Here is a 27,632-nt window from a genome sequence, read left to right on the forward strand (position 1 = left end):
TGGGGCAGTGTGTCTGCGTGCGTGCGTGTGTGTGTGTGTGTGTGTGTGTGTGTATGTGTGTGGGAAAGGGGGATGAATTGGAGTCATCCGACTGGGTGTTTCCTTCCGAGTGGTTTTGATCAGCAATCCATTCGTGGATCATGGAAACTTTTTTTTTTTTTTTTTTTTTCTGGCTAAAAGGATGAAAACTGAGTAAGTACACAGAACTTTGAACTTGAAACGGAATGAAACAAATACAAGCAAAACCCTGACAGTAACCATGTCCATTCAAACCGCTTATTCCCTTTTTATGTTAAAAGCCGTGAATGCTTACAGGAAAGGGGGAATTTAAAACTAAATGAAGGGCAGCCTACAAAAGGCTGAAAGCAGGACTGCTTTAAAACCCGGAGGAAAAATGAGGAACTGCTAAGGCAACCTGGCCTGCGTCCAGCTGTGCAACAGGCACTTTGGGCTTTAACCTATTGCATTCTTCAAGGCTGTTTTCAGACTCCAGATTTACTTTGGTGTTGTTTTCTCTCTTCCTGTGAAGCTGAGGCAGAGTCGGACTCCTTTGCTGTGAGTTTAAGGATGTTGTGAAAATAAGGCATTGCCGGAAGCAACGGTTTGGCAGCAGCACTCGGGTTATTTGTTACATCTATTATTATTTTGATGTCTTTTTTTAACCCTGGTCAGCTTCTTTTTACTGTCATCCATGGAAGGGCTCTCGTTAACCGCCTCAGACTTTTGGGACCTATGATTCTTTGGCATGACCCTTTGGAAAGTTCTTAAGCAGAGATGGAGCAAACTTGATTGGAGTTGTGGAAAAAGAGGACAGATTTGTATTTTTCATGCTGACAAAAAATAGCTGCTATGACTTTTCTCGCAACGTGGACAGGGGCCAAGTGAAGTTGAACTGGTCATGGTCTGTCGCCCAGTGCTCCCTTGTCGTCGGCGATTTTGCCCCCGGCCCTTCTTGGTGGGCTTGGTTGTGGCCATCTGTCTCTTCTACCAGACCCTGACCCTCCGAGGGACAAGGAAGCTCCCAGCCGCTGTCCCTGGCGCTGCCCCACACACGTCCACTGAAACCCAGGCAAGCAGATGCAAGAAAGAATTCTCGCAGGACAAACAGTGTTTCCTTCTCTCTGGTGATGCACAGGAAATCAGAAAGGTAAGACTCTCTCTCAGAAGCTTAACGGAGACAATTTTTGCAAAGGCAGCAATCTGCCTCTCTGCCCTTGCTGCAAAACTAAAATTAACTTCCATGAGGTCTGAAAGGGATCCAGAGTATAAACAGCCTAGAGAGTGACCTGATGACAGGGAAACACATTACATAAGCTTCAACTCCTTATATTTACTTCCAGAAAGTTCTGGTCAATATTTTCTCTCTTAGAATTTCACTTCATTTCAGCAGAATGAAATAGACGATTTGGAGGAGGAGGGAATGTTGCAAATTCTTTCTAAAATATTAGGATTCTAAGAGATCTGAGGATTTACAATTCAGAAACACAAATCAAAGATTCAAAAAATTTGATAAACACCGAGTGTCTCTTTCCTCAGGGTGGTCAGTATGAGTACCCAGACCATTACAGACTAAAAGATATTCCAAAATTCCGTTTTATAATTAGCTAAATCAAATCTTAATTGGGGAATACATTTCTGAAGCAATATATGTATTTCTAAAACATTTCAAAGAAAAGTATAAGTTTCTTCAAAACAATTGACACACTGTGTTTTATTGGTTATATAGAGTTAGGGAAATAGAGATTATTTTATATTTACACTATGCTGGTAAACCACTAATCTTGTCAAGTGTTGAAAAAATACAAAACAACAAAACCCACAGAATTTCTATTTTAATACACCCGCTCTGTTCATGCCTATCAGTAAAACTATGACCTGTAAAACAGTCCAGTGTAAAAAAGAAAAAGAAAAAAAAACTACACACAAAAGAAATTGTGGTGGAAAAGCGACTGAATTTTATGCTACAGTAAGTAGTATCATAGCAAGACAATTTAGGAATCTATAAGTAGTATCTATATCTACAATAGAGCTAGGTAGATCTTATGTTCCTGGTTATTGTTTGAAGCAGAATTTCCTCTTGAATACCAGCACTATTGCTATCATTATTACCAACACCTCCAATGCCACTTGTTTCAAAAAGTCTTTTATTTATTTAATATCAGATTTATACCCTGTGAGATAGGTACAGTAGGTATGATTGTCATCATTTTACAGATAAGATGACTGACACTCAAAGCTGTTTAGATAGGCCACATGGTTAGCATTAGGACAAGATGAACCCCAGAGGAACAGTTACCAAGTCCGTGATTCCTAGTGCAAGACTGATGCTCTAAATCAATGTGAATTCAAAGCTCTCGTAATAATTTGTGAAACCACAACTACAAGAACTTATTGAACTAGAAAATAATTTTAGATTAAAATAAAGAATATTTGAAGGCTTTTAAGTGAGTGACTTCATTCGTTCTCCATAATGTTAAGAAACATCTTGACCAAAAAATATGGCAAAGAATAGCAGATAATATAATTAGAAGCACTTTTAGATGAAACTTAAACTAAAAGTGTAAATGAATTTTTACATGGTATAAAGTAATTGAAGAATGTATTTTTTGTTCATTTATACTAGCATTAACTTATTTCCATTATTTCTCTTTTCATGAAGACATCAAATTTATGATAGATGTAAACTGTGACTTTGAAGGTCACTTCTTCCTAGTTTCTAATAGTGATAAATATAATTTCTTCAAAAATAGTTGAGATAGTTTTACTCTCAAGTGACTACAATTTTTGCTAAGAATTTTAGATAAAAAGGTTTTATTCACTAACTTGAAGACTTTTTTACTCCCTTCTTTGACTCTGTGATTCCTGCTTTTTTGGTAATTTAGGCATATGTTAACTGCTATTTGTGGGCTCTCACAGAAAATTCCATTTCAACTTTAAATCTCTTGCTACTTACAAACCATCTGAAACTTATTGGCTGCTGGTGTAAAACACTCTAGAATTTTCTTCACCAAAGGGCCAAACACATGATGATTTTGGTTTCCAAATGATTCACAGTCTTTTATATTTTAATCATACACAAGATTCTAAATTCACAATTATAGTTCAGTATCCCATTGGTATGAAAACTGAATTTCCAAACATTAGCTGTGTACCTCCATTTTTAACCTGTGCCAGCCTTTGGTTTAGAGCCAATTTTTATTTGAGATATGAAGAAATCTAGAAAAAGTCAGATATGTGTTAGTTAAAACCAGATACAAATTCATTCTACTTGTAATATATGTTCCAAAAAGGAATCAAATAATAATCTAGTTATAAATGATTAGATATTCTTTCAGGTAGCTAAAATGAAGAAAGAAATGTCTTTCGGATCAATATGTAGATCATTCTCCAAAAAACTATGTGTGAAGTTCATTTAAAAAATAACTGATGAGATGCTGTTATATATAGGTTTTCCTAAAGACCTAGAATTAGCTTTCAGGCATTTTATAGAAGTAGCATTGTTTCTACCTATAAATTTTGGATTTTGTTATTACTTTTAGAAAAAACAAAATATTTGTGTTACTAGGGCTTTTTCTTAGTTGAATCCATTCATCTTTGAGTTAAGTGTTTTTTAGTTACTTAAGACATGAATCCTGTGGCTCATGGATTCCAGAATGTATCTGAATGTAGAAAATGTTTACAAACTCCAGAAATTTTATTCAAAATATTTTATCCATGTGTATGTGCAGATCTCTGGAGTAAAAAATCATTGATTTTTGTCAGCTATTCAGAATTAAAAACATGCTAAAAACCACTAAAAATGCTTAACAACCAGTATGTTTACATGTTAAACTAACTGCCCCTTCAGGATGTGTAAATTGGATCTAGATTTATAAACCTAAAATGAAAAAAAAATCTTAATTGAAGACTTCAACTAAGGATATTAAAACAAATGTTTCAGTGAATTTTGCAGTGTCTGCAGGGATAAACATTCAGAAACCAAAGTATACCCACAGAGTATTTCTTGGATCAGAGTTTTTGTTCATTGATGAATAAGCATTAAGTATTTCCCAGTTTTTTTTGCTGCAGTTGTTTCTGTGAGAAGACCATTTATACTTTATCGGCCTTGTAACAGGGTTCTGTAGTAGCAAATATTTGAAGGGGGGTAACTTTGCCCTATACGCCTTTACAATCGGGATCTGGTTCAATGTCTAAAGCTGTTTTCAATATGGATTGAGATCATGGTATAGTATATGCCAACTTTCCAGAGTGAGGAAGTACTCTCCCTCTTTCTTGCCAAATTTTAATTCTTTTTTCCATTTGAACATTCCAAAGGGCCTTGCTAAGCAGATGTACTTTTGTCATTTCTTCTGGGTTTTCTCCCAACATTAGTTGTTTGAATATTGTCTGATAATATGCTGAGTCTTAAAATTATTTCTATTTAATATATAAACGTAGTTGTGTTGTCTTCACTGAAGTAGGTCACTTAGTAGATTTGTCTATTCTCATGGAATCTAACAATTTAACATTTCATAACACTGGAAGCACATTAAATTATACACAGACCCAATGGATGAAAATCTCTGTAGTATATGCTCTTTTAATGGAAACTTTTCTATTTGGGGATTACATTTATACTCACCATAGCCATGTGTTTCTGATTATCTCCTGTTGATGGCCCCACAGTGAGAGCTACTATTTTTTTGACTGTTGCCTGACTATTCATTTTCCATGTCTTCTTGATTCTCCCTTTTCCTTCAGTAACTATTCTATACGACTTCTGTTCTCTCCAGCATCCAAACACAGCCCAATGCAAATGAGTGACTGTTTTCATTAAAAATGCTCTAATTAATTTTGTTTGCATTTCTAATAGTAAGTAATATATTTAACATTTGAAAATGTCTTAAAAATTACTTGTTTAGCCCAGGTTTTCTAGAAACAGAACCTGAGGCAAACACACACATGCTAACACTTTATTGGAAAATACGATCCCAGAGACACAAAAGTGGGGAAGAAAAAGAAGAAAGAGAGAGAAAAAACACAAGTGTCTGCATTATTGGGAGTCATATCCAGAGGGGCTTTTTTAACTATTGCATCTCAGAACAGGTATAAGTGGAAAGGTGCAGAAAGAGCAAGCAATTTATCTGCTGATCTCTTCTGCCTTTTATTTGTTGGAGTCTATCTTACGCTACTCATGGGTTGTATAACCTGGATTGTCAGGGCAGCCACTGCGGAAGCTAGGGCCTGGGCGGGTGTGTTCCTGCTGGTGGAAAGATGAGGTGGTCCCTCCTTTGCAATCAGTACCGTGAGTGGGAGCTAGCAGGTCTGTGGTGGCAGAGATGGTGAAAGCTGTGTCCATGGTTTGGTGACCCCAGAATGGCTAGTAATACCCACTAGAGGGGTAGATGAGGCAAAGTGATCTAGTAACTACTGATACAGGGGTTGTGATAACCTTGCTTTCTAAAAAATCCTCCAAAAATGTCTAAGTGTGCTCTCACTCTTGGGAAATGGCCTTGCTTTCTCTCAATAAAAAATTTTTAAAATTATCTCGCTGAGAATCTTCCTCTTCAACTGAAACAAAACAAAACCTAACCTCACTTCATCTTAACCCTCCTCATCCCTTTCATTTATTCATTCTTTCATTTTGTCATTCATTTAGTAAACATTTATTGAGCAATTTGTTTGTGCCAGGCTCTTTATGAGATACGGATGACAACAGAAATAAAAACCACTGTGAGACAGGCAAGTAACTAAACCCAGGGCTAGGAAATGGATCACTACAAGACTACTTTTTGAGAGGTGAGAAGGAACTAGAGGGGGTAAAGAACAAAAAAGTATTACAAGCAGAAAAACCCGCATATGCAAAGAAGAAATTAAATGGCTTGATACATTTGGAGAATTTAAAGTATTTGTTATGCAGTGTGTGTGTGTGTGTGTGTGTGTGTGTGGTGTTGAATGAAGCAGGAAAGCAAATACACACAAGGTAGAAAGTTCAACAGAGTCTGGATGTTGGAAATGTGCATGTGATAAAAAGTCTGGATTCTATTCTGAAAACAACAGAGAATCCCCGAAGAATATTAAGCAAAGATTGACATGAATAGATTTATGTATTAGAGAGAACATTCCACAACACACATTGCAGGATAGATTGGCGTGGAATAGAATTGAAGGCAGGGAGACCAGTTGGGAAGTGGTTTGAAAATGCCTCTTTGCCAAAACTTGCTTTCCTCATGTGTTCTTGAACACTTCCTTTTCAATGTTTTCCAGAACTGGCTGCACGGTTACCCTCTATTATTTATAATATTGCCAGTTTAAAACCTTTCAATTAGACCATTCCTTCTGCCAGCAAACATATTTAGAACTGATAAAACAATAAACTTTCTTTATACCTGGCAATCTATCTAATGTAATGAGCTCCGTCTCTCTCTAATTCCCTTCAGAGAACCTGTAACTGATTCTCTTTGCATGCATTCCGGGACATTCCTTATCCTTTGCATTTGGCCTTCTGTACTGAAACTTCTGTCTTGGTGACCACTCGATTACTAAATTTAATGATCAATTTTCAATCTACATCCTTCTTCGCTGAAGCATCTCTCTGACCTTTCTGAATAAAGTGTGATCTCCTTTCAGAGTTTATTTTTTTCTCTCTGATGATGAAGATGGACATTCCCAAGCTTAATTTCTTGGATCTTTAATTGTCTTATTTTATGCTTTTCCTTGATGAATGTATCAACTTTGCCTATTGTTAATTTTCACTCTTGGACAGATCACTCATCACCTATATTTCCAATTTCCTGTTATCTTTTGTAGAATATTGCAAAAAAATTAAAAACATTCAAGTAGTTTTCTTTCACAAATTTCATGCCCAAATCAATGACTCCACCTAACCTCTGTATTTCCATGAATAGAACCTGACACCCCATCACCATTCTCTTGGATGCATAGGTTTTTTACGGTTATCTTGATATATCTTGCTTCTTCCCCACACCTTGCCCCTCACCAAATCCACCTCGCCTGGCTGCTTACCAAATCTGAGCCCTGCCACTGACCCCCATGACCAGCTCCAAATTAGAAAGGCCACAGCATATTTCAGGTTTTTTTCCTTTTTTCTTCTTTTAAAAATTATTATCCTTTAAAAAAATTAATAGTGGTAAAAAACATATTATTAAATTTACCCTCCTAACCATTTTTACGTATAGAATTCAGTAGTTTTAACTATATTTACATTGTCATGTAACACTCACAACATTCTTGCCTTGTCTGCAGCCGTTATTCAGAACATTTGTCTCAACCAACTTGCATGTTGCTTCCCAGTCTGTACTCCTTGGCTTCGGCCCACGCCTAGATTTCCTCTTTGTGGTTTGTATACTGCCAGTAGACATGAGGCTTCTTTTAATTTCTCATTTCTCTCTGGGACCATGATGCACATTTAGCCCTTTATTATACTGAGTAATTTCTATAAATATCACCTGGGCACAAGCCTTTATGGCTGGTGCAAAGTGAGATTTTCCTTGGTCCCTCAAATTAATCCAGACAAGAGTTCATCAGATTCTAAAATCTTAGAGTCTACCTCCACAATCTCAATGCTGTGTCCTCACTGCTACTAACCTAGGCTTTTCAGTAGTTGTTAACTAGTTACCCCTCCATCTGCCTGTACATTCTATGCTATCTACACACAACCCCCATAATATCTCTGCTGCAATGCCTTCCTACTAAATAATAATGTTGAGCCCAATAAATTGAGTGGAAACCACCCCCAGTCCTGGCATATTCCAGCATATCTTACCTGCCTTTATTCCCACTCTGCTTCAATATGTAATCCCTGATCTAGCCAAACACCCTGTTCTCCAAACTGTAACATTTCTACCTCTGCCTGGAGTCTCCTCCAGGGAGTCTTCCCTAGTCAACACCTCTAGAAATCTTCAGGAGCATTCTTAAAGTATTCTGGAATGTGTGAAATTTTACCTCTTCCATCACGACAGCCCTCATCTTCACAAGTAGATACGTGTTCAAACATCCCCAATAAAACTTACTTTTCATTATAATTATTTAGAAATGAAGGAACATCAGAATGTTAGAACTGGAAATAAGTTAGAGATTATTAGGTTCAACATCTTTCTTTTGTAAATGAGGAAAATGAATTTCACAGGAGGAAAGTTCCTCTCTTAAAGTAACGTATCTAGTTGATAGTGAGGACAGGATTAGACTGAGACCCATGTGTTCTTTCTAACTATCTTTGTTCTATCTCCATATATTATCTCTATTCATTGCTATTAGGGGTTGCATTGTGTTGTCCCCTCCCCCCCCCCCCCCCCCCCCCCCCCGCCCTCGCCAAAAAAAGATATGTTGAAGTCCTAAACCCTAGTACTTCAGAATGTGACCTTATTTGGAAATAGCGTTATCATAGATGTAATTAGTTAAGATGAGGTCACATTGAAGTAGGGTGGGCCCCTAATCCAATAGCACTGGTGTTATAAAAAAACAGCATATGAAGACAAAGAGACAACCACAGAGAACGCCCTGTAATGACAAAGGCAAAAATTGAAGTTTTGCAGGTGCACATCAAAGAACACCAAAGATTGCTAGTAAACCACCAGAAACTAGGAAGAGACGAGGGAGGATTCCATTCCATTCCTGTAATTCCATTACAGGATTCCACGACAGGTTTCAGAGGAAGCATGACACTGCTGACACCTTGATTTCAGATGGCTAGCAAATTTCTGCTGTTTTAAATGACCCAGTTTGTGATACTTTGTTATAGCAGCTCTAGGAAACTAATAAACTTGGAGAGGCAAAACAGTAAAGCACATGGGCTCTGGACTCAGATGGATACCCTTTGCTAACTTGCTACCTTGAGCACGTTTTTGAACCTCTCTAGGATTTAGTTTCCTTACCTGAAAATGGGAGTTATTAACACCAACCTCCCAAGACTACTATGAGGCTTAAAAGAGATAAATCATGCAAAGCCCTTAGAGTGTCTGTCAAATAGAAAGTACTCAACAAATATTAACTATCAGAATAATTATTATTTAATTTCCTCGAGGACTTACTCATCTCTGTAGTCCCTGTAGACCCTAACATTTGGCCTTCACAAAGTAGATGGGCAATAAATAATGGCTGCAATGAACATAAGTCCTTGGGTTAGGAATATCTGAGGTGAAAGCCTTCTTGACATTCTCTCCCTATCTCCTAGCCTCTAAACTGTTGCCCTTTCACAGTAATATGAGTCTTTAGAATCAAAACAAAATTTAGGGAAGCTGATATGTCACTCAAAGTCAGGCCTGCTTATCTATAGGCAAGCCCACAGTTCTGCTGAATCCTTTTTTTTTTTTTTATTCTGAGATGTTGAGATTAACAGTATGTGTCTAGCTGGGGATGTGGAGAGGTGAGTTGAGTGGGGAATGGAAGAAAGAGGTTAAGATTTTGGGTCCTGAATAAATATGTACCTATTCATTTGATTATTGTCTGTCCCTCTACATGGAATGTGAGCTCCTTCAGATCAAAGACAAGATTTGATTTATCTGCTGCTACATCCCCAGTGACAAAACAGTATCTCATATATAGTGAGCACTGAATAAATATCTAGTCAACGAATGAATAAATAAATGAATGATGAAGTTGAATTTGCCAACTCTGCAGAAGGGGCCAAGAAATGAGAAAAACTCCTTCTCTTCCCTCTTTTTTTTCTCTTCACTGAACGCAAAGGTCCTCCACTTCTCCATCTTCCTGCACAAGTATCCCTTGAACTCCTTTCTGTACTATTTCTTGGACTTCTGTCTAATGATAAACATCACACCATTTTTCTACATTAAATTTGCTTTGTCATTTATCACCCATCTCTCCTGATATCTTCAGCTCCTTCATCTCTTTGGAATCCTCATCCTATAAATATTCTCAAGTATCAAGTATTAAAGTATTTAAAAAAAGAACTTCCTTTCCCAACCAATGTGCCTTTCTAATTACCTCCCCCCTTCTACTCATTGTTACCATCATCTAACCTCTTTTTCTACTAAGGAGTTTCCATTTTTAACAGATTGATTCTACTAAAAATTGAGCTTTTCCTTTTACACATTTCTATACTGTAACTGTATTGGAAGATATAGATTTAAAAACCATGCTGATGGAATTTAAATGCAGGAGTCCATGTATAGGAGGCTCTCAAGTGATGTTGTCCGCATACTAAGAGGTATACGACTTTCGTGGAATTAGTAGGGCTGCCTGATGAGCCTTTAATGCCTGTGAATTTCTATGAGATAGTTGATTAGCGTGTTGTGTAAAATTTTTATAATGAAATATGCATACGGGTGAAAAATTGCTCATACTGAGAGAATTTTAAACAAATTCAAACTTGCTTACATTAGATAAATTTTAATGAAGTTTTGATGAAGCTCATATTTAAATAAGTTATGCTAAATTTCCCAAGTATCAAGGAATTAATCATTTTATGTGTCATTCCCTCTTGTTTTTTCAAGATGGTAGCAAGAGCTTCTGCTTCTTTCTCCCCCTAAACAATTCTGTTTCTTGTATTAATGGAATTGGAAACTCATGTAAGATAAACTCCCTAAAATGGAAACCACTAGATACACTGACAGTATAAAAAGTGTGTCACGTTACCAATTTTGAGTCTGTGGCCTTTTAGGGTGAAAGGAATATTTTGGTTTCATTTTCCGCTTGACTTCTTTTGGATTTTTTTTTTTCAAGGTAGGCATTCTCACTAAGAGAATATTCTAAAATAGGATTTATGTTCTGTGACAGAAACTACACCAATGTTGGAAATTAGCAAGATAAACAGTACTTTGTAAATTTTTGTAATTTTTGGAGGCTTGTTGAAAGTGTAAAACTAAGCATTTTGACTTATCATGTACAGGGTTAAAAAAGGAATATAACAATAAAAGATAATTGAGTCTGCTGTATATAAGGATCGTAAAAAATTGTATTCAACTTTCCAATTAAATTCACTAATGGAGGCTAAAAGTACTTATGATTCAAAATAATAGATGAACCAAAATAATTAAGACAACCACATGGATTTGGCAATGCAGATTGGGCCTGATCATGTGCCTTGAAATATAACTACCTTTGGTATCATTAATCCCTAGCTGGGAGCTATTGGTAGAAATCTCGGCCACTTTGCTTATAGTGTGGTCCAATCAGAGCAACTTGGTAAGAGGGAAGCTCTGTAACTCAGCATATTACTGATGAGAACAGACCCAACTATCTCCAGCAAAACTTTTAATCTCAACCCTGTTAAGTGTATTGACTAAACCCAAGAGATCATGGGTATGTTGTGGAACACACTGGTCCAAATTCCATCTGTATCCTAGCTATGGGACCACAGGCAAATTTTTTTTTTTTTAATATTTAAATTTTTTTTTTATTTCAGCTTATTATGGGGGTACAAAAGTTCAGGTTATATATATTGCCCATCCCAACAGGCAAATTTTAGCTAAATTTTTAAACCTTTTATGGGAAAAGTGAAACTAACTAAGCCCTACTTGTAGAAACTGAATAAAATCATGTGTTTGAGAACATCAAACATGGTGGTTGGTCAGAGTCAGCGTTCCATAAATGCTTATGACCTTTCTGCCTCTGAAAAGCTGGGTTTAAGTTATGATGTCAAAAACAAGCACTCTATATAGGTTATATTATACTTGTTTCAGGAATGCATATATAATGCATATTTTTGATCCTCACCCTGTATGTTTTCTTGATAACATTTTGCTCAGGCAAATGTTTAAAGCTGCTTGTCCTATGATAGCCGGCCTCAGTCACTTTCCCCTTTGACACCTCCGGATAGAGTCAAATGCAAGCACATTCCACAGGATTTCCAGAGTCGTACATGATATAATACCTCCTTCCTCTCCTGCTCAGGAAAGTGACTTTGCCTACCAAATAGTGGGAATGCAATACATCTTTCCTGCTTTACAAAATGTAAATTATTCACAAATTTTTATATTTTCTTTCTTTTCATAGCCAATTTCTTATAAGATACTTCACAGATGATCTTGACACATTAAAGCTGGTATCTGCTGCCCTAAGCATATTTCAAGTATGCCTGAGAAAAGGGTCTGGGATAAAGTGGCCAATCCAGGATGCGAGAGTCAGGTAGAGGAAAAAGCCTGATGATAGTGAATATCTACAAGAAGACGGTAGAATTTACTTAAACAGTAATATTGCTCCTGGGTCTTGATAGTTCTTATTTGTTTTGACATAGGAAAAAATGGGTGGTGTTGGGGTGGTAGTGCAGACCTCTGGAGACCACCAGAGCAACCTGTTAAAGGTTCATGTGTCTGAAACAGATCCTGCTGTGACCCACTCCCCCTTTCCAGGAGAAAGGCAAAGTGCCTGGGACTGAGATGGGGAGTCCCAGTTTCAATGATGAAGAGCTGGGTGACCATGGCCAAGTGATTTCTTTGGGTTTGATTTTCCTAGTCTGTGTCCTAGGAAGGGAAATGCCTGTCACAGAGATGTTATGGGATCAGACTATGGGGCTGAGAGTGCTTTGAGAAACACTGAGATTATAAAAGACAGGGGAATTTATATGATCATATACCAAAGAATAATATCATGAAAATATTCTTGTTGTATTTTGTGCCTCTTGGGAAAAGATTGCATATATATGTAACATAAATGTGATTACTGGAAACCCTCCTTTTTTCATTAAAAAATTATAGGTCAGTGTGCTATACAAATGTCAAGTTACAAAGTTACATTTCAAAATGCCACTAGAAGTCCAAAATTGTGCTATCACAGTTGAATTTCCTTTTGACGTTTCACTGTTTCTTTAACAAGCAATAGGAAGTATAATAGCATTTCAATAGCTTCAGCCCTAAGCCTAGTTCTTCCCTAGTGGAAAATCTAGCATTAATTTAGCCAAAGTGCACAAATGCTTCAGGAAAAAATGGAACAGGAAATTGACTTTTCTGTAGCAATGAAGGAACTGCCTGACCTTAGCAAAGCATCAGCCAGAAAGTTGGCTTTCATATTGAGCAGTAAACCCTTCCCACTGGACACACCCAGAGGGCAGTGGTGATTTCAAATGTTTCTTCTCATTCCTCTCTCTGTTATTATCTTAAAGAACTATCTTTTATCCCCCAAACAAACAATGAAAACATTAATAACTCATCTGAAACTTCCTGCTGCACAAGCTAAACCTACTTATCCAAGGATTTTAGAACTACATAAGCTATTTTAAAAGCAAGTAGATTTGGGACAGAGTTAGTTTTTGTGGGGGGGGGGCATAGAGGAGGGGGTAAGTTTACTATGTTTCTTTTAAAGAAACAAGCAATGGTAAAAGTAATACCATATCTGCTTTAACTGTATTTGTGGAAATACATTTTGTCAGACATAGAAACCTCAAGAAGCTAGAATTGTCACCTATTTTTCATATAAGATAATGACCTCTTAAAAGGAAGCACCTTTTCTGTGATATAAATGGGAGTAGACTTCGTTATCCAATGATGTGCACATGATCCTAAGCACAATTCTTAGCAAAACCCTAAACAAAGTGAGCATTTATAATAATGTAACAATACCCTGTGAAGTCTAGCACTGAAGCAAAACCTTCTAATAAATTACTGTAATTTGGGTCAGGGCAGAGATCAAGTTTACACAATTCCTGGCACATAACATGTTGAGTGAATGGATGAATGGGATCTAGTGTAAGTTCATGCTGTGTATCCAATATAGAACTCTGTGTTGGTCAGCGGTCCTTGAATTCTTCTTTTGTCCTTTCAACTGGACTCTTAAACTCTGGTATTCCCAAACAACATCTCCACCCAGGACTTCTTCCCTTTAAAAGATGTCCTCACCTCTGGATTTCCTGAGAATACTAAAGCAATCTGTCATGTTAGAAGAGATGGTTTTTGCTTTAGGCCTGGCCTATGAAATCTTCTGCTGGACCATTTAAGAATAATCTGGACGTCTAGGAAGAGAACTTGCTTTTCCAGTTAGCCAGAGAGGAAAGCCATAAGCTATATTGCAACACGATCTGTCCCATAAAGGAAGGATTAGAGAGTTTAAGGACTTGAAAATTTGATATCAGTTTTAGATGATGTCTTATTCCTTTCTCTAGAAATAGTGCTTATGTTTTGATATTACTAGGTATTGCCATTTCCTGCCAATTTTTGATTTTGGAAGCAAGAAGTTAGCCATCTAATATATAAACATTCTAGAATGAATACATAATTTGGAGAGCTCTAGGACTGATTCTGAAAGGATTAAGTGCGGTTGTATTACGATGTGTAAGTGTGTTAATACAGCATCTGGCAACATGAGCAGGAACAGGGTAGACTGGGTGGGACTTCCAGAGGGGAGCATGGGATAGAGTTGTTAGCACTCAGTCATGCTGGGAAAAGATTACCCAGGGTAGTCTCCAAGATTGTATATCAGTAATGGCCAGTAATCTCAAAGGATAAGATGAGGAGGTCATGGAGAGTAAACAGCCACAAAAATGCTCAAAGTAAGCAAGAAAAAGGAGTGCTCAGGCATAAATACGTGCTGAAGGAAACATGTTCTACTCTTTTATGTGGAGTGTGGTGCCTCTTCCTAGTTCACTGTGACCTCAAACTCCTGGGCTCAAGCGATCCTCCTGCCTCAGTCTCCTGCATAGTTAGGAACACAAGCACCAGCCACCACGTCGGCTATTTTTTTATTTTTTAGAGATGGGGCCTTCCTGTGCTTCCCAGGCTGGTCTCAGATTCCTGGCCTCAAACAATCCTCCCACCTCAGCCTCCCAAAGCACTGGGATTACAGGCAGGGCACATACCACCATGCCTGGCCCCTCCCCCATTATTCGTAATACTTGGGTCCCCACATGGATGAGATAAGGAAAAGTTTCTCTGGGTCTGCCAGGTGTGTGCCTCTGTCCTGCAGCCTTTCATTCAATAAGAACTGGAGCAGACGTTCACTGCCTTGGAGATGCAGGGCCTCCTGCATGGGGTATGTTAGCTGCCCATCCTTGACCATCTGTGCAGTTCAAAGGAACTCTGGATTTCTGGAAAAAAATTCAGATGAACTGATTGCTACATGGATATGAATGCTGAAGGGAGAAGACAGGAGCCAGACATGCTATCTGTGTGGGACTGATACTGCTGAACGCTTGAAGTGGGCTTAGGAACTTGTCCTCCTCCTCCAGGGGGTATGAATGTGGTGGCTGGATAGGCAGTGGATGGAGAATCTCTTAATCCCCAACTCAGTGCCTGAATTCTACCCTTACATCCGGCAGGTGTTTCATTAGGCTGGATGGATGCTTTGCCCAGAGGAGGACATGTTTGCTCTGTGCCAGAAAGGGATTCCAGGCTGGCTGCCACAAGTTCTCTCATGATGTCCCACTGAGAACCCTGGGGTCTGTGTGTGTGCAGAGGGGAAATGCAGAGGGCACAGCAGGGCTACGAGGACAGTTGAGGTCACAAGCTAAGCAGGAGGGGAGGTGGGAGGATGAGTGGCACACTTTCTCCTTGGCAGAGTGGAAAGAAGAGAAAGAGGATTGAAATGGAGAATGAAAGTGGGGAATTCAGGAATTTGTAGGTGAACTCTTGGAAGGCCCTAAAACTAGACAATACTGACCATAATTTCTAAGCCATAAAAAGAGAAAAGGGCTTTTTATATCCTGATGTATGAATTTACTTATAGAACATTATAACCAAGTATAAAATGAAATCATATTTAGTTGTACAATTAACAAATGGACGTATTATTTGTCTAACACCCAAATCGAAGAAGGATATTTATTGTACAATGGTATTAGTGCCATGTATGTTTTTCATAATGACATATTTGCTCTAACACTGGATTTTTATCCGAGAAGAATAGTAGAGGTAGTGATTCATTGATTACTTTTAAATGCTTTAATGTCCCTAATATTTAAACACTACCTTTTCATATTTCATTTGTAATTTGACAGAACCCCTATGAAATCATACAATTAAACATTTTAATGTTTTTATTTAAAATATGTTAATTTTTCAAGATGCTCTTTTATCTGACAACATTTTAAAGAGATATTTATTTAATAGCGCCTTACATTTGTGAAGGAATATATTTTTGAATGCTTTTGTCTAAACTGTTTGGGTCTCCTTTGATCCTTGCCATAGCACCAACAGTGAGAAGAAAGGTGTTGGTTGGTGCTCATTTGCAAAGGAAGTTCATCAAATGAACTTAAGCAGTGTCAGGTGATAAGGAATGGGGGTGGGAAATAGAGGGAGACTTGGGAGTCAGGAAGCATCGGGGTGTGGCTGGAATAGCCTCAAGCTCAGATTCAGAGACTCTGGAATCTATGAAAACGTTTGGTAGCCTGCGTGATGCTTAGGTATTGATATTGTTGTTGTAATGGCCCCAGTGCTCTTTCCTTACTGCTACATTGCCTTTGTATGGACTTACTATTTTAAGGCTGAATTGCTGAATTAGCTCGTTGTTTTGGCATCAGGGGACAGAGATTAACTATTATTTTAACATTTTTCAAAAGAACAAGGTCTCTCCTTGTCCTCTGCTTGTTATTTCATAATTGTGGATTGTCAATTCTATATTTAATTCATTATGAACATCCTTTAACCACTGCTGACACTGTGGTTAGACTCAGGGCAATGAGGAACCTCAAAGAGGCAGCTGGAGAGCATTTGCTTTATCACCAGCAAGAGATCAGGGATTGAAGATGGAAAGAAAATAACGTCTTCCTCCTGTTAAGCTCCATGTGAGTGTCTAAGAGAGAACAGGGAAGGGGGAGGATTGTAGAGAAAGAGAAAAAAAAAACAGAGGGAAGAAGAGACTAAAAAGGGATGTTCGGAAGCAGTTTTTATTTGCTGCAAGAAAAGAGTAACATCAAATACGCCAAAAGAAACAGCAAATTACATTCTCTCCTGATCTTCTCATTTGTAGTTTTATATTATTCTTAAAGCTATCTTGAAAGAAACTATCAAGACCACCATCTCTCAGCTATTTCTCTGTTGTTATAATCTCAGCTGGGTTTTCGTTAAGTCTGTGAGGTTACAGTAAATAGTAAACTGACAGCCCACAGCTGTGCATGTGGGCAGCATCTCAAAGAAAGGAGTCTTGAAGTAGTTGGAGGAAAAGTCTCCAGAGGAGACTGAAAAACATGCTTTATATGACTTTAAAAAAACAGCCAAAAAAGAGGGGGAAAAATTCTGGGAGAAGCAGAGAAGGGAAATACTGTAGGTTGCTTCACGCTGGTTGAACAGAGGAGCATTCCAGCGGAGGTGGAGATTGGTAGCTGACAACCACCGCAAGACATAGGAAGGCGAGAAGTCACAGCTTGTGACCCTGGGGGTGCACTTGAGGAGAAATAGCTGTTCTGTGTTCTTCCATTTTGTTTGCAATTTCTCCCTGCCCCCAGGCTTCTTGCTATGTGGAAGGAAAGAGAAGCGCACAGAGCCGGAGCTGTGCCCAGCATGACTGTGCATTTGCTGGAGCTGGAAGAGCTGAGAAGCTGTTCTGTCTGCTTTTTCTCCTTTCTGTCCTGCAACTTCCTCTTCTCCATTCTCTCCTCCTTTCTTCTTCCCTTGGTTACACAAGCTCTATATTGTACACCTTTTTCAGAAAGACACCGTGTGGTACAAAAGTTTTGAGTGAGGAGAATGGGCATTCACATAGAGGTGACCTAGGAGTCCTGGGAGTTTACCTTCAGGTCATGTGCTTAGTGTTTTATAGACGCGATGGCAAGCCTTTTCTGATAAGCAAAAGTTGTGGTATGTCTCCGAGGTATTAGTATTTCGGATGCTCCCTGAGGACTAAAGTGACTTGGCATCATTTGTCATTAAATATTTCTAGTCTGGGACGGCCAAGTCAGGGTCTGCCCAGCTGTTCCCTTCTGTTTTCCTCTTTCGTGCCCTCCTCTCTTCTTCTGCTGGGCTTACAGACTCCCTTTCTCTTTATGTGATGTCTTCACAGCAAATCCTTTCTCCTGAACTTTTCTCCCCATATGTTCCCCTGGAACATTTTCATCCTCTGTCCCCTTCCCTCTCTCAGTTCCACACAGCATGGTCGGAGTGTCCTGTTGCTCTTTCTACACCACGTCAGGCTCCGTAGTGCAGAACTGGGTGCTCAGACCCTCACAGTTCTCTCTCTCCCCAGGCTTCCCCCATGTGGTTAGGTGCCTCCGTAGGACAGCTCTGAGGCTTCCCTTTTATGGCTTAGTCACTCTGGTTACTGTCACTGCTTTCATTCTTTTTTTAAACCTCTTTTCTGCATTATGAGAGGGGTGGCTTATAGTCCTTAGGAAATATTGTGATTTAGGTAGCAAAAGTCTGGCCTTCTGGAATTCTATCAGAGTGCCCATCCATCCAGAAAATAAAACAAGAAAAACATTCTTTCTTTATGTATACTAAGTCCAGTTTTCCTCATCTGCCCCCTCCCTCATATAGCTTTAGTAAAAGGAATCAAAGTTCATCAAACTCGGACCTTCCTGTAAAGACCAGCATAGAGTTACCAGTTTTTAAATTATGGACTACTCACGAGGCTTAGGTCTCCTACTATTATAGCTACCTAACAAGATAGTAAGTAATGTTGCGTGGCTCCATTTTTATCATCATTGCCAGTCATTTCTTGTTGCCTAACTGACTCCATTTGTCACTCAATAAAAAGTGTCCATGATCCTGGCCTTTAAGGACTTCCTGATCTAATTTCTCTTCCTATCTTTTCTCTGCTTGAAGAATTGTTTTTCTTCTCTCTTTTTCTTTTATACACAACATTCACAGTATAGACAAACAGTAGCACCACACCATCTAAAAGAGATCCTGGGTTATTCTTTAATAGAACAGAACCCTTATCTCCGTAGGAAATTATATTGTATGACTTCATTAATTGTTTATTGCTGCTCTTGCTAAACAGTAAGTTCAGTGAGGGCTAATATTTTGCCAGGATTCTTCACTGTTGCATTCCTGGAGCCTAGGACTATGCCTGTCACATAGAAAATGCTCAAATATTAAATAGGCGAATGAATGAATGAATGATGAGCAAGAGCCAGGAGACAAAGGTTTGAATTGGATTTGCCAATCAGAATCTGTCCACTGGGCACTTTTCTTCAGTGGCTCTCAGCAACCCCAGCCCAGGTGCAGGACAGGTAGGCTGCTGAGATCTTCCTCAGGTCTCCCAGCTCAGTGTTTCCACAGCATCCTATACCTCCCGATTAGCCTGGCTTGTCATAATTTGTTATAACTATGTCTGCTTGCCTTGATGGGCTGCTGCTGCTGTGAAGGCAGAGACCTGTCTGTCTTGCTTACCATGGATCCACGGGTCTTCCATGTTTGATGTTTTGCCATGAGGATGTGATGGAAGGACAGTGGGACGAGGGAATTTACATATTGGCTAGAGAGTGATTGGAGTGTTGGACTGTGGAATCTGAGCTACAGAGAGAGAAGGTGAGGAAACAGAGCCCAGTAGAAAGTTTGGATTGGGGAAAAGACTAGTGATTGAAGAACTAATATATGGGAAATAAATGAGAAGAACAAAGAAATACTTATGAGTGTTACCAGAGAATGGAATATCTCATTTTACAATTTCGGAGGAGGGGCTGTTTTGGGGACCACAGAGTCCAAGATATGGCCCTTGGAGTGGGTGGTGGAAATGAAGTGAAGGAAAGAGGCATTGGGAATGAAGGAGTCACGGATATGTTACGGTTTGAGATGCAGATATTGAAGCCTCACTGAGCTTTTCTAGTGGATTTTTTCACCTGATAGTAAATGCTTAAAGGGCATGCATGTTTTTACAAATAATGAACTCATACTATGCATTCATGTATCCATTCATTTCCTCATTCATTCATCCATTCTCTCTTATTTAGAACCTGGCAGTAAGCTGCATAAGCAGCAATGGCCAAAGCAGACAAATCTGGGCCCTCATGGAACAGAGGAGAAGGAGAGGCAGACACTAAACAAATAATATAAAATTATGCATTGTGAAGAGTGCCAATGGGAAAATTGGGTTGAGGGATGGGTGATGATGGGTTTTGGCAATGCCTGTTTAAGTGAGTGCTATTTCATAAAGGTTCTATTAGAAATACAATTTTGATTTTGAAACTTTATTGCTTTTGTTTCTGTATTATTTGTTCAGAACCTACATAGATCTACCTGCAAGTGAGCAAACTTGCTTGTCACTGGATGTAGAGGGTTGGGATAGCCCCAAGGTATAGTTTGGGACCACAGTCAGAAGTTGCTCAATGAGAAATGTGTGGCCATTCCATGATGGGCTTGTGATTCAGTGGAATCAACTGTAAGATGCAGACAGAAGTTCACTAAAGCTTCATTTAGGTAGAGACATTCTTACCAGGCTCTGTTTGTGTATCCAGGAACTTGTGGTCCCTAAGCTATACTGCAATTATCAGATTTTTAAGTAGAAAATGTGTATGATATGCATCCTAGGAAACGTCCACTTTATTTTTCACTTGTCATAAAATAAGTGTACATTTCATCAATGGGAAAAAGAATCTGTATTTTATTCTTTCAGTGAAAAGAATTAAAACATAATTCACTATGATAGACTCTGTCATATTTCTAAAATGCCAAAAATCTGGACCAGGAAGGCAATTTAACTTTTAGTCATATATGACACACATCTGAAGTCTACCATATGATTTGTTTTCGAGCATCAAAAAATGTCATAAACACATGGCTACTTTCATAAATCCAGAAAAAAATCTTCCTGTCATGTGAAAAAAAAAATAAGTTTTATTTTTTACTCCTACTATATTTTAAAGAGCTGTATTTTCTAGTTTTGGGATAAGTTTTGGTGAAGACTTTTTAACGGTGTAAGTAACTGAGAAATATAGTGCTTTCATAATATAGCTCTTTATTCAATTCTTTACTGTAAATTCATTACTTTCCTCAAATATTTAACTCTATTTTTTGTCATTCTTCCTGCTATTCACAATTCTGTTGGCATAAATTTCTTAATACAAATTTTAACCACTTTCTATTCCCTATCTTCCATGGTAGTATTTATAACAAAGACTCTTTTACATAGTGAAGAAAAAGATGTTTGCCTTCATTCACTGAAAGAGTATTTACTATGTGCTTCTTATATACCAAGTACTATTTTTAGGCTGGGAAAACAAAAGTGAACAAAACAGACAAAAATATATTTATTTAGCTTGTATTCTGATGTAAAGAGACAGACAATAAACATAATAAGTAAATGAACTATATTTGAGCATTAAATGATGAGTCCTACAGAGGAAAACATATATCAGGTATATGGAAGCATATATTTTATTGCAATAATGCTTTCTATGACAGAGACCAAACCATATTAATTGAAAAGCTTATAGAATTCCTAATATAAACGTAGGGTTACAATATAATATTGATTGTTCAATTTTATTCTTGTTTATGTAACATCATTTATTGGGGTGGACATTGTGTTGGACATTTTCATATGGAAAATTCATTTAATTCCCAGCATGACCTCGTGAGGCAGAATTTGTTATTTCAACTATATATATGAGAAATCTGATATGGGTAGATTAAATAATTTGCCCCAATGGGTGAAGTAAGCAAGTGGCAGAGCTAGAATTCAAGTCCAGATTTTTGATTCCCAATCCTCCTCTTTTCACTCTATGTTGCTGCATCTAACGCTGCCAGTAGTCTAACATTTTACCCTTTGTTTATCTGACGTGGTATCACGATTTCAGATTCTGAAGTTTTTCCAATAAAAATACTAAGTGTCCAGTTATAAAACAACTTTCAGGCAGTCTATCAAATATTTTTCAAGTCTCTCAAAAAGAGAGAGACAAGTGACTTGAGAATTCATAGTATTAATATCTAGTAACACTCATTCTGGTCTAAATTCTGGTCAGCAGGGTTGTAAGTCGTAAGTGAAGTTATAGTGGTGGCCAAGTTAAATGTGTTCTTCCACTAAAACTGTTATCTTCAAAATTATAGGAGTAATCAGGAGCTCTTGTTTCCAAAAGTGCTGCTATTGGCATTCAATAATTCTGAACTTGCTGGTGCGGTTGACATAATTGTTCACATAGTTTTCATTTCACATACGCAGTGCATGCACCTGTTGTCGGACTGGCTAAAACTGTTCTCGTCTTTTGGTATTGGGCCATGCTGATACAGTATGTTATAAATATTACAAGGACAGCAGCAGTTTGTATCACTGGATAATATAATATAATTTTACTGACAAGCTTATTTCCCATTTATTCTGTACATTCTGAGATGTGTGTTAAAATTTTAGTGTATGTTATGAAGATTTTTAGAAAATATGGCCAGTAATTATACTTTATTGAAAATATGCTGTATATAAGGTATACTAGTAAAAGTTACACTGCTCTTGCTTAATCTGATCTTGATTGGGGGGAAAGGTGGGGTGATATCTTTCAAAATAAAAATCATTTACAGTTTTAAAATATACCCTTCTCATGTGAAATCCCTGCTTTACTTGAGCCAGCTGTAATAGAAGCATCTGTGATTACAAAAGAAAATAATGGGAGGTGGAAATTCTGGATACTGTATGTTTTGCTTTCGTGATACTGATATATTTGGAAGCATCTGTCTTCTTTCACCTAGATGCCTGTTTGTTTACTTTGGCCTTCTACAGACTGCTCAGTTTCCTCTAATCCCCGTGTCCAAACGTTCAACCTGTATTTGGTTTCAAACACTCCTTATAAGTTTATCATTACCAACAATTATAATATTTGGCAGAATCATTTCTCAATTTGCAGTTAAATTCTTGAGCTTAAATAGTTTTCTCATAAATAAAATGTAATATCTCTAGCAAGGGGAAATAGCTAATCAATCATGTTCTCCCAAAGTATCATATACAGAAAGTGGGTTAGCTAGTGTTCTATACCTTCCCATTATATTCATGAACACGTTCTAAGCACCTATGTTAACATGTGCCAGGCAGAACTCAAACTCAGAAACAGTTTTCCTGACTCTTCGCTTATTATTTAAAAAGCACTTATATAGTGCTTCCTATGTGGCATGCATGGTTCTAAGCACTTTATAAATATTAACTCTCTAATCTGCATAGCACTCTTAGGACAAAGGTGTTGTCCAAGGTCACACAAACAGTGCTGGTGGAGCCAGGAGATTTGAACCCAGCAGTTTGGCTCTAGAGTTTGTGTCCTCCTACACCACACTATGCTTTGCCTATTAATTTCCCGATAGCAGCAGCTTGTATGCAGTCAAAAATAGGGTATGGTTCCTGCCCTCAAAGGGCTTGCAATCTAAATCTGTTTCTTTTTTCTTTCCTTATATATTTCAAAGATTTTGATAGAGCACTATGATTTGTCAATTTACTAAATAGCTTCGTTTATTAAGCATGTACCACGTGTAACTATGTGCTGGGATAGACATTGGAGATAACACGAACAATGCAGGCCTAGCTGTTAAGTAGCTGACGTGAGGGAGAGACATAATTTCCTTTCATAAAGGCTAATGGAAGTAGTATTTCAATTAAAACCTTCTAAAAGGGATAATGTTTGAATATTGAAGAATGATTTGGGGTTTGATGGATGAACAAATGGAGAGAGGTAGGGATTGCAGGGGAAGGCACAGTGGGGTGTAAAGGAGCAGGTTGGAGGTCAGGAATGGTGATGATTAAGAGTGTGATGTGACCAGAGGCAGAGGACAGGGTGTAAGTGTGAATAGCCTTCTATTCCTTACAAAGATGTAGAATCTATTCTAATCAGTATGGGCATTTAAGTACTGAAAAAACATGGTCTTTACAATATGAGAAATATTGTGTTTTAGACCCAGAAAATGGACAGGTTGATCCAGAGCTGCCATTAGAAGTATTTGGATTCCTAATTTTGTTTTTCACCAATTCTACCTCATTTCCTACCACCTCCTTTGGCTCCTTTTCTTCAGCCTCTTCCCTGTTTTGCCCTGACCATCATCCAATTTCGTCACTCCTTCTAGTAATAAAAAACATCTTCACTTTGTCAAGGCTTAATCTCAAATTTTCAGAAAAACACCCAGTATTTGCCATTAAGCCTTATAGGGAACTTAAATGTCAGCCAATTTTCTATGTGCCAATTCAGAAATTCCCTTTATTAAGGGTATTTCAAGCACCATTGTGAGAAAGAGGAATATTTACATGGGAGAGCAATAAACTAGCAAGGGAAGAACCTAGAATTCTGATACTTCAGGTAGCACTCCTCTTCTCACACTCGAAGACCCACCCTGCCTCACTGAGATGCATTCAACTTTTGGGAAGTCCTAACTGAGAGAAACTGAAGCGTTGTATATCTCCAAAGAGCTCCGAGATTGCTTCTCATCTCTACCCTTTCCCGACCACGTCTTTCCCACACAAAACCCGTCCTCATCCTCTCGGAGTCTGTTTCCTCTCCTGCGTTTACCTAAAAGAGCTAGTAAAAGATAATGCAGCTGGAACTACTTTATAAAAGCACAATGCAGATGAAAGGCATTGCTACTAATTTATATTTCCAGCTAGAATTGAGCTCTATATTTCTATGCAGCAGTATTGCTCTAAGGAGCTCTGTATTTTAATGGCGTAAAATTTTCATCTTTCTGTAACAGTGAGAACGATTCGATTCACCTTCACTTCTTGCATATGAGGTCGTCTTTGCCCTTGTCAGCCCTTTGGAGAATCTGTCTTTCATTTCTAGAGAAAAACTTAAAGAATAATTTTCTGAATGGCCCTTGATTTGCATTAATGGTGTCCTTCCAGGGAAATGTACCACTTTTTCATGTAGAATTTTTATGCCTTCTTTCTTTTCTTAGATTGAAGCAGCAATTGAGACACACTTTGGCGGTCATGGCCGAAGGGCCCTACTCTACAGTCCTTCCAACAGCAAAACAGAGCTTCAGCTCCACCAGCACGTTCTCACGGAGCATGGCTATACGGTTGTCATCGCTGAAGAAAGGCTCGATGCTGGCCTTCGCCTGGGGCTGCTAGAACAAGGTTAGAATAATAAGTAATTACCGGCCGGGCGCGGTGGCTCACGCCTGTAATCCTAGCACTCTGGGAGGCCGAGGTGGGCGGATCGTTTGAGCTCAGGAGTTCGAGACCAGCCTGAGCAAGAGCGAGACCCCACCTCTACTAAAAATAGAAAGAAATTATATGGACAGCTAAAAATATATATAGAAAAAATTAGCCGGGCATAGTGGTGCATGCCTGTAGTCCCAGCTACTCGGGAGGCTGAGGCAGGAGGATCGCTTGAGCCCAGGAGTTTGAGGTTGCTGTGAGCTAGGCTGATGCCATGGCACTCACTCTAGCCTGGGCAACAGAGCGAGACTCTGTCTCAAAAAAAAAAAAAAAAGAATAATAAGTAATTACCAAAGTCACTTGACATATAATGTTAAACAATTTCCAGAAATGTGCTACTGTCTTCCTCTAAAAAAATTTGCAAAACCCAATTTTTCTTGCATCATGGAAAACTCTTTTATTTTACTTCCTCTCAATTTTTATTTAGCTGTGTCTCTTTATTCCTGAAATTATTTTGTTTATATTTTTGTAGCAATTTAGAGTTGCATGGTTCATGTTTAAACGCTACATAAAAAATGTTTATGTTTATGAGCTTGAATACGTGTTCTGCCCAGCACCAAACTGCTCCATATTTTAAGAAAATTGCCACTTCATCTGACTGCAAGTAGAATGTGCTGAAATTGTTTCCAGAAGACAGCTTAAATGTGATTCACAGATTGGCTCTAAATATGAAAGAAGTATGGATATTTATCATACACGGCATTACTTGTCAAATACCTTTATTCCTATCATTTGAAGAGGAAAATAAGAGACAAGTTTTTAAACAAGTTATTTGAAAATAAAGTTGAATGGATGATGAGGGTCAAAAGGGCAATAAGAGCTAACATTTCTTGAGCAACTAACCATGTGACAGAGTCCATGCTAAACTCTGTATTCATGACCACATTTGACCCTCATGGTAGCCTGCTGAGTACCCTAAGGTTAAAAGGTAGTGATTTCCCCCTGCTCTGGATTCCAGAAGAGGAAACTGAGGCTTCAAGGGGTGAAGTGACTCACTCTGTATTTTATACCTGATGTGAGGGAAGGAGGGGTAGTGGTACCTGTGTGTCAACCCTCACTTTCTCTGCTCTGCGTTTTGCTACCACAGTCTCTTTCTTGGCCCGTTGTCCTGCGTGAATCTATCATTATGAGAGCTACAATGATGTAGAACCCTCACTCAGCATTATACGATATATCTATTTTCCTATTTATTAAAAGGGGAGGGAGAGAAATAATTTGGATGTAACTGCTGCTCTCAGCCATGGTTTGCTTTGGGGGAGAATAGTCAGATCTCAGTGCCACGATAGTTTTCGGAACAATCTTGCCATCATCATAGCACTTCTTCAGTTAGGTGTCCCCGTGCTGGTTTGTGCCGGGGAATGAGTGCAAGTTGGGAAGATGTTTCTGAGAAGGTTGGGAGGTTATTAATCCTGATCACCCTTTACCATATTCACAGTGAAATTGTAAGCTACTTAGCAAAGCTCCAAGGGAACAGAGCCCAAGAAGATCTGCTTTGATGAGAAGAAAAGTCTTAAAATGCACAGTCTGGGCCGTGAAGGTGGACGCTTGTTAATGACATTTATTTATCCCTCCCCTCCAGCAGTAGTTTGAAAATTTAAAGTGCTGAGCTTCTGGAAGCAAATAAGAAAAATAAAAGGGAATAGGAAAGAAAGCTCTGGAATAATTAAGGAGAGCTGAAAACCAGCTTTGCAAACTTTATAATTTCGTTGGGGTTAGCTGTATTGAAAGGGACCAATCTAAAGTTCTGAAATGTCCACAGATGGTATTCAGAAATCTGTTTGGTAGAATGGCTATTGGTATAAAGGAAAGATATAAAATGTTTAGTCTCTTTTTCATCCCACAAAATATTTCATCCCATCACTGAACGGGTGATTGTATAATCACTGTGTGCTGCTGTGTGAGCCGTGCTCCTGGAGTTGTGCAAATTGGCCCTGATAACATGCCATTATTTTCCAAAATTCCTAAATTCTCCCACCTTCTTGGTGCTGCCACTGACTTTTTATTGGCACAACATGGATTATCTGTACATTTCAACATCAATTTCAATTTTCAATTTTCTGCAGCTCAAAGCAGATGGATTATATCTCCTCTCTCCCTTGATGTCCTTGGGTCAGTTTTACAAGAAAAAGGAGGATTACTCTGCAGCTTCCAAATATTAAGGTTGTGCAAAGACAGCCTGAAGGCAATACAATCTGGCAGCCAAAGGAGCTGCTGGGCCCAGTAGCACAAGATAACTGTACGGTGTCATCAGAATTTGTCAGTGGAAATGCTGATTTCGTTCCTTTCCCCCACATTCCCACAGCTTTTTGAAACGTCTACTTCCTAACTCTTTCTTGGCATTCTTTTCTTTTACTCTGTATAATAATGTCTTATTTCTGGATAGGCCTCAAGAAAGGGTAGCAATTTCACAATTTCATGAGTATGAAAAATTGATTTTCGGTTTTTCATTTGATTTTGTAGTTTTCACTGTCAGAACAATGTGCACTGAATACCGAAAATAAAAAAAAGTTGTGACTGTAAATCTAACATTCCCTTGATTATTTATAGGGAAAAAAGCCATTTTTAATTGCAGTTTATTTTCCATGACCACAAATTTAACCTACAAATTATGTTTGAATTGAGGTAGTTAATACAAAAAATATTTTCTGGAGATGTGATTCTTATAAAATTTGTTTTACTTTAGT

General features: G+C 38.3%; 1 protein-coding gene across 3 annotated transcripts in view; it reads left to right on the top strand.

Moving 5' to 3' along the window:
- Positions 1-247: 247 nt before the first annotated feature.
- CPED1 (cadherin like and PC-esterase domain containing 1) overlaps positions 248-27,632 on the top strand; it is a 263,041-nt gene continuing 235,656 nt past the window's right edge. For all 3 annotated transcript variants that reach the window (XM_069462606.1, XM_069462603.1, XM_069462605.1), the window contains exons 1-2: positions 248-1,147; positions 24,684-24,864. In XM_069462606.1, the coding sequence (XP_069318707.1) occupies positions 899-1,147; positions 24,684-24,864 (430 nt within the window). In that variant the 5' untranslated portion in view covers positions 248-898. The remainder of the gene's footprint in view (positions 1,148-24,683; positions 24,865-27,632) is intronic.

This window comes from Eulemur rufifrons, chromosome 29, assembly GCF_041146395.1.
Source record: "Eulemur rufifrons isolate Redbay chromosome 29, OSU_ERuf_1, whole genome shotgun sequence".
Lineage (NCBI taxonomy): Eukaryota > Metazoa > Chordata > Mammalia > Primates > Lemuridae > Eulemur > Eulemur rufifrons.